The following is an 8,507-nucleotide window of genomic DNA, read 5'->3' as shown; positions in this document are numbered from 1 at the left end:
CACAAAACACGACCGAGATAAAGCCAACAGTGGTCTTTAATCTGACTGAAATGACGTTTTGTTTATTCATCCTAACTTTGCTGTGATGGTTCTTCATGAAAAATAGACATGAGACTAGAGAACAGCCTATAGATTGTGATGACAACAGTAGATGTCATAGTACACAACAACCAACCAAACTAACAACATTAATACAAACTCATTTAAAAAAAAAAAACAGAGGGTCTAAGAGTTGCTGATCATTTCTGTTGTTTACACATAAAACTACCTCTGAAGTTATGTAAAGCACGTCCACATTAGATCCAACTGGATATTACAGGACAATCTTCCTAGACTCTCAAAAACAAAACTAAAAACTAAAAACTCTATTTTTCTTGCAGAGCCAGCTATCAATGGGCAACACACCAGAACTGTATGAACTACTGAACCAACTGGAGGTCCAAGAGCTAATGGTTTAATAGCTCCCGCAGTGACTAGTGGTATATTTGTTAACTATAATAGCTTTCTATAGTGCTCTAATGCTGGGTTTGCTTCCTCCATCAGTCACAAGAGTCTGGACCCTTTGAGCTGCCAGCAAGCTGCATGCAACAGACCAACACTGACAGTAGTTTCTACACCACTTCAAACCCTTTTTTTTCTCCCCCACTCTCTCTGGCTAACAGCAGAGAGAAGCATTTGGAGTTAGATGCTCTAGAGATTCAAACCACCAGTGGGCATCTTTCTGACAGGCTTTCACACGTCCTCCATCATGAGATAAAATTCAGTTTGAAAAAAAGAAAAAAAGAAACAGAGAAGAGGCCATTCAAAAGGTGAATATTCACAGTTGCATACAGAAAAAGAGCAATTTATTTCCTTCTATTAATTAGATAATGCTTGGTCAATTATCTTTGTGGAGAAAATTAGTTTCTCGAGTGGTGCAGTCAGTGAAAGTTTGATAAGATGCAGGTTGAGGAGTATCTCACTCCTATCTGACTGAATTAGCATTTTAATGTGCATTGTGTCAACACTGAAAAAACATAATACATTCAACTGACTCCTTGCTAGAGTCTAAATATATAATAACTAAAGATATTAGAGTGTAATCCCAGTAGAAAAAGAAACATGAACTGCATGAAATCTGGAGCTATGTTCTCTCTCACAAACCAGCACACACACACACTCCTCCTTCCCAGCCAGACAAGAGTTTATAATACAGGTTCAGCCAAATATGACAAATGCTCAAAGTTATTATTATTCAAAAGGTCAAAATCAATTTGTTTAACAACCCGGGGAACAAAATCCCTCACAGGTTGTATTGTCTAAATGTCTGTGATTTAGCTAAAGCCTCACTACTGTGTGCCTACCTGTCTCCTATCTTTTTAGCCCTGCTAGAGAGCGAGCGCAGTGCATCAAACATGACGGTGCTGGTTGGTAACTCGCTTGGCTGGTTAAAGCTTTTTTTGTCCAGCTGGTCATAAGGAGCTGCACAGCCCTAGGGTCTGCTCCTGAGTACTGTGGACTCTTATCTTGGTTGCACCAATTCCAGTTAAACAAAAATATGTTCGCTGTCATTTTGTCTTCCTGCAATCTGCTTTTAAAATAACTAGAAAGTCAGATGCAATAAACAGATGTCCAATTGTGTGTTTTTCCTCTGTCCCTTATTTTCTCACTCTTGCCTCAGCCCAGTCTCCATTTTTATTCTCTTCTGACACGCTGTTATCACTAAAGGAACTGCCATTTGGAGAAAGAAAGAGGATGGCTGCAATACAAAACGCCATTCACCTGGTATCTCATTGGCCACTGATAAACAGGGATTCTGAATTCTGATAGAGGTTTGTTATTGCCAGATAAACAAAGACTCAAAAAGCCTCTGCTAACAAGACTGCACGTGCTGTATGTGACACATAGGGCAACTTTTTACAAGCACAGCGCTAATGAGCACAGATGTGTGAACACAGCCTTACATGCCACAACCTGCACACATAGATGTGCGCAAAAAAAACAAACCCAGAAACACAAGTGCAGTAAAAAAAATGTCACCAGGACTAAAGCTCACAAGTTAACAGTAAATTAAACATGAGAGTGTGGATGATATGAGCGCCTGTGCAACGAGAACAAAGCAGAACACGGTCTCAACAGCACAAAACTGAGACCCGAGGCACCGTGATAGGAAAACTAGAAGTCAAGGAAAACATTATCTGCAGGATAATGATCATTTTGCATAGTTTTTATTTAGTCAGTCAGATTGCAGCACAGCACAGCAGGCAGACAGGACGCTTTCAAAATAATTTCAGTACAAGGTAGTGGGGGAAGAGTGGAACTTTAAAAATATGACAAGAGTCTTGTTAATTGGTTGATTCTCCAAAAAAAAAAAAAAAGGAAACACAAACAAGGTCTGAAAAACATACAGTATGTGCATATAAAAATGAAAGTCAATGTTTGTCTTTATTAATTTCGACATAACCAAATGGTTAAAGACAATATAGTCTGTGTTTACAGCAAGTGTGTGTGCATTACTGTGTGTTTATGACAAACTGAAAGCCGAGACCAGAAGATTAGTCAGCAGATGCGGTGGGTTACATCATTAGTCACTCTGACACTCACTTCTGGCCCTAGCTTTACTGATGAAGCTCAACAAGTTTAACAGCTACCTCTCTCTTAACACGCAAACAGAAATACACACACACACACACACACACACACACACACACACACACACACAACCTCCTCTTCCACAATCCTACCGTAACTGGAACAAGAGAGGTTTAGTGTCTCAGGTCTCACTCCAGTGGGACGAGGTGGTACCGCATCAGAGCAAGAGAGTTGTGGGCGAGCGCGGAGCATGTTCACAGATTTAACAGACAGCAGAGCAGAAAATGGCCCACCGTTCTCCACGATTCAGTGGCTATTCATCTATCCACAGACCAAACAAATGATCCAGAATCAGACATGTGCTCAACACCAGCTCTTCTGGGCAGGTTGTGAATGGCAGGGCGTGATGACAGGGTGCCAAGTGTGTCATAGCAATGAGCTCAGAGCCATTTATGGCCTCTATGACTCTGACATTTAGCAGGATGCTGCAATTTGTCAGCCTCTCAGCCTGACTCACAGATCCACAACAGGGACGCTCATAAAACAAATTACCATTAGGTCTAATAGTGCCACATCAGAGAACTCTGTGTGTGTGTGTGTGTGTATACACACAGTGTAAAATTAATGATGTATGTATTGTTCCTCTCAAGACCATAAAATATGTGATAGAAATATATGATGACATACAAATGAGAAAAGAAAAGGTTGGGAGACATGAGGAATTCAAGAAACGAACGCATCAAAGTGCTTCACGGTTTCATTTCGTGAGACCCAATCAAAGCCAATTCATGACTTTAAAAAAGGAAACAATCGAAACAGCTCTTTGCTGCAGGTTAATTAGGCATTCAGTGAATAATGGAAACATGTATGCCTTTTACAATTGCGTGTTAATAACATTAATTATCTCTGCCTGTTACCATATGCAAATGACGGAACCACTCACATCCCTCTTAGAATGGAGAGCATTTTGATATGCTGCATCAGAGCCTTTGTACCGAGAGGCGCTTAATTTTCAAGGCCAGCAACTAGTGTAACTTGTACACAGTGAGTGAAGGAGAAGGAGGAGGAGGAGGAGGGCCCTCAAACTGCAGAGTCAGTGTTTCAGTTCATTCCGAACTGAAAGCGTGCATCTGCTAAACGCAGGACAAGTGAGGGTGAAATGAGGGTGTAATCTATACAAGTTCTCTGCTGCTAAAAAGCCTCTTTTCTCTGCTTCTTTGAACACTTAGGTCTCCATGTCTTTGTCCCTCTTATCAGTGATGTATAAAGGGCAGACAATGGCACAGCCAGTATTGAGAGAGAACATCTTGGTGGCTACCCTTCCATTAAGAGAATACCATCAGTTGTGAATCACAGTAGACACAGTCTCCTGAAAACTGCCATTTCTCTGATGTCTCTTAGCATTATGTGTAAAGTAGGGAAAGATAGGGTAGCGCTGACTTCTGAAGTACTTTCAAGTCAAATCATATATTTACTCACACAAAACAGACTCGACTGCAAATACACACACACACACACGCTCAGATCCACAAACATGCACTTGCACTTGCGCACACACACACACACACATCTCACAACCAGATAAATGAGGTGTCTGCTCTGTTCTTACCCGAGCGTTGTCATAGTAACGATGGTGTACCAGAAGGAGGCTGGGATGCTGGTGAATTTGCTGGAGCTGGAACCCTTCTCTGCGTAGAACATGACGGTAGCAAAGATAATTATGGCCATAGTGAGGGAGAAGAGCAGGAAGCCCAGCTCAGAGGCACAGCTTTTTAGCGTGTAGCCCAGGATGCGAAGGCCCTGCGAGTGGCGGGAGAACTTAAAGATACGGAACACGCGGAAAACACGGAGGGTCACAAAAGCGCCGCTCACGTCCTCGTTGTCAGTCATCACCAGGCCAATGTAGTAGGGTAAAATGGCCACCACATCGATGATGCTCATGACAGACCTCATGAAGCGGTAGCGGCTGGGTGCAGCAAACAAGCGCATCAGGTACTCCACGGTGAAGATCATAACGCAGGCCGTGTCCATGCAGAAAAAGGCTACTGTGTATCGCTCACCACATGGCACTTCCTTCTGATTGGGCGCCGAGCCACAGGGCACCGTCTCCACCACATTGGTGATGACAGACACGGCGATGAAGAAGCCAGTGACGTAGTAGAAGACAAGAGCCATGGTGGAAGTGTGGGGGTTCTCGAAAGCCCGCCACATGGTCTCCCTGAAGGTCATGTTGGGCAGTTTAGCATCCTTGTTGTCCTCCTGGTCATCCATCAGACGCTCTGCATTCTCCCTCTTCCTGTCCTTGTATTCTTCATAGCAGCAGTCACCAATGATCTCTGGAACGATGCCAAAGAAAGCCAGCTCCTCATCGTAGGAAGAGATGCACTCGTAGCGTGGGTAGTGGAGCTTGCCTGTGCGGTAGAAATTGAGCACACTGCGGAACACGTCAGGGTCCCTGTCGAAGAAGTACTCTTTGGTCTCCTCATTGTAGAAGAACTCCTTCTCCGAGCTGCCCAGCAGGGTGTCTGGATAGCGGTCCAGCGTGTTCCTCCACGTCTGGAAGCGCCGTCCGCTGACATTGAGAACGATCAGTTCATCCTGTCGCTTGTTCTTCTCAGTGGGCGCCACTGGCATGGGCAAATTGGCCACAGGCATCCAGCCAATCGCTGCCGCCCGGGCAAAGGGAAGCCATGCCGCTACTCCCGCCGCCATGTTGTGTCCGGCTTGGGGCGTAGGGGGGAATAAGTCCAGCACCTTCACAACCAGCTTGACTTCAGCTTATTCACCATCTAAAAAGGAAGAGAGGTAGGGAGTTGGTAGGAATGCAAGTTTGATCATCGGGGTACAGTGAGAGCAATCAGAAAAAACACTGAGATACGTCAACGTCAAAGATGTGGAGGGAAAAAAAAGTGAAACACAAAAGAACAGAAATAATGTGAGCCAGTGGGAACAAGGAGCAGACAAAATAATGAAGACAAAAACAATCCAAGTCATACTATAACAAGGCAGCCTAGCTGAGACAGCAAAAAAGTATCTTTGATGGAAATAAAGTTGAAGATCGCACTTGGGGTGAGAAACGCTTGCAGCATGAAATAGAAAATATATCTCTATTTGATAGAGAGCTTTAACACGATTACAGGAACTTACTGCAATTCCCAATAAGCATCATCCTCCCTATAATTACTTTAAGACTAGATTTTCGGTTTCCCACTGTTAAGTTAGAGCCGAGGCTTTTACAGAACCACAGACCACTGAATCTTACAGTTAGAAAAATAATTTAAAAAAAAAAAGGTTCAAGCAAATCAGCTGCATTACAAAACATACCAACATCTATATTGGTGGGGTTTTGATAAACGGAGGCAATGTTGCAAGGCTACTGTTTCCTTCATAGGGAGATAGGAGACATTAAAACCTGTTGAGTTCTACAAACTAGAAAACTGCAGATGCCTCTTCACTCAAAATTAATGAGGTTAGTTTATGGTTATGGCAAATTCGTGATTGAATCTGATACATAGCCTGACTCTGCTAGAGCATTTTCTTTTGACATTTCTAGATGGACAAACTGAATACCAATCCTCCACACGAAACAAGCAATAATCGTTCAATTATCCGAACAGGTTGAGCATCAAACACAGCTTCTATCACCAGCTCTGATCGTCGCCACAGTCGCACAACTCACCGATTTAAAATACTCCATCCAAAACAACGCGACCTTGGTCCACAGCAGTTTAGTTGGAAGTCGCAGCTTTGGTTATTTCTGAAAAGCGTGTTTGGAAAAATAATATATATATATATATATATATCTATACAAGGAAAGAAGTTATTCGGCGAAAAGGGGGACAATCAAACTAGAGAAACGCCACTGCTTTGGTGAAGGCGAAAAAGTACCGGAGACGGATGCACCACAGCTGTTTCGATTCAGTTCCCATTATGCGTCGAGGAAAACGCTGAGAGGTCTCCGCCGTGAAGAGCGTTTACCTCGGCTGTTCGGGATGAGTGGTGGGAAGACACGAGTGAGGAGGAGGAGCAGCATCTCTCTCCCTCTCTCTCTCTCTCTCTCTCCCTCTCTCTGACTCTGCCTTTGCGCAGGGCGGGATTGTGGACCACAACTGCATATATGGGAAACCTGGATCTCCATCAGGTCTCGAATGGGTGCGCAGAAACTGGGTTAGTAGCTGATGAGGAGAGAGAGAGAAAAAAACAAAACAAACAAAACAAAACAAAAAAAAAAAACAGGCAACGTGATGATGATGATACAACTTTCCGTCGCCACTCAAAAATGAATTAGCAAATGAGTTTCCTGCCCATCAGAGAAAGGAATTAACTGTCCAATAATTCATACAGTGCGTGCGCTCTGTTATCCACAGCGTGCATCCCAGCAGGGCCGCATCCAAGAGGAGCCCCAGATACAACATCAACTTGGGCCTTTGACTTTAACTACAAAAATGCATGTGGAGTTGTGTTTCTGGCCCCCAATTGACCAGTATCACTGTCTTTTTCTACTCAGGGACGTTTCTGGCTCTTTGGCTGCTAAATTATTCACTGTCCATAACAACTGAAAACAAATGCCCACTGCAGCTGAAATGATGGTATTAGCAGTGAGTGTGAACCAAAACACTAGAGTTGTGGGGAAGAAACTTCCCAAAAATGAACCCAATGTGCATAAATCAATGTTTTTAAAAGAGAAACTCAACGTGAACACACCCAAAGAGGCACACTTATTCAAAATGCTGTGACCCTGAACTCACCCAAATACAAAGGAAACACTGGCAGCAATTAAAAAGGAGCAATTTAATAATAATGTTCTTAGAAGTAAAAAAAGGAAGTAATGAATGTAAAGACATAGAAAGTAATTGAAAAAGTAATTTCAAATATAAACAATTAAGAATCGTATATTCGCAGCCTGTTCCAACAATCAATCCGCGGTCAACTGTGAGACAGAAGATATTAATTTTCGATCCACTATATCCACGAAGCTAATTCCAAAATCTATTTAATAGCATAAAACTTTTTTATAGACTATTGATTTGGAATAATTATTTCTCACAATATGAAAGCTGACACTGAGGTTACTCAGGTCCATTTGGATCCAATCAGGTGTTTGATATTATTCACGCACAGATCTGAGACTTTAGGCAGAAAACCAGTTAAGATAAGTCTATTTGGATTCAGTTAAATCTGGGTCCCAGGTCAGGTCTTGACCCTCGACCAGTGAAAACCCTTGAGATATGTGTTATATGTAGAAAGAAAACATATTAAAGGAGATTGTAAGCTCCAGCAAGCATAGTGACATTTATTCAACCAGGCAGAAAGCTACAAAAACATAAAAATATAATTATGTTCTCTGAGTCTGAGCTGCAGTATTCTGCATCTCGATCTATGATATTTTCCGGCTGCATTTTTTCCTGTGTGTCTGTGTGTCTGCAGCATCTGGTGATCGTCTCTACATATACAGTTAGTTTACTAATGACGGCAAAGCAAAAGATGAATCTCTCAGATGAATCACTGGTTGCATTGAAGAGAAGCAGGCGCAGCATGTACAGTGAATACATCTTCTTCTTTAACATTAATACTGTAAAGTTACATTATGCTTATCTTTTTGGCAGGTGGTAAAGACCACTACTGTTCTGGCCTACTTATTATCCGTCTGATTGACATAGAGGAGTCAATACAGTTGGACTTTTTCAGTGCTTTACAGCAACATGTCAGTCAAGCTGACATTATGTTGCACTGCCATCAATGCTAATGCTCGTAAGTGGGAGAAGAGTAAGTTGTGCAAGTGCACGGTCATTTATATTCACACTAAGACACTCAGTGCCTGTGTCCTCACATTATTCAATACTTTGCAGAACAATATGCAGCCCTAATTGAGTCAGCTGGGATCTTACACACATACTGCAACACGTGTGGTCATCTCATTATGGTTATGGACATAC

General features: G+C 42.5%; 1 protein-coding gene across 1 annotated transcript; it reads right to left on the bottom strand.

Moving 5' to 3' along the window:
• Nucleotides 1-4,176: 4,176 nt before the first annotated feature.
• Nucleotides 4,177-6,374, bottom strand: LOC113167183 (potassium voltage-gated channel subfamily D member 3). The gene is made up of 2 exons (XM_026367596.1): nt 6,251-6,374; nt 4,177-5,360 (listed from the first exon to the last, which is right to left on the bottom strand). The coding sequence occupies exon 2, from the start codon at nt 5,281-5,283 to the stop codon at nt 4,177-4,179; it is 1,107 nt and encodes a 368-aa protein (XP_026223381.1). The 5' UTR covers nt 5,284-5,360; nt 6,251-6,374.
• Between the last annotated feature and the right edge of the window lie 2,133 nt (nt 6,375-8,507).

The sequence above is a fragment of the Anabas testudineus genome, chromosome 7 (genome assembly GCF_900324465.2).
Source record: "Anabas testudineus chromosome 7, fAnaTes1.2, whole genome shotgun sequence".
Lineage (NCBI taxonomy): Eukaryota > Metazoa > Chordata > Actinopteri > Anabantiformes > Anabantidae > Anabas > Anabas testudineus.
The sequence above is the reverse complement of the archived record's forward strand: the minus strand, read 5'-3'. Positions and strand labels throughout refer to the sequence as shown.

Coding starts and splice junctions, on each gene's coding strand:
- LOC113167183 (XM_026367596.1), bottom strand. CDS start 5,283: ATGGCGGCGGGAGTAGCGGCATGGCTTCCCTTTGCCCGGGCGGCAGCG.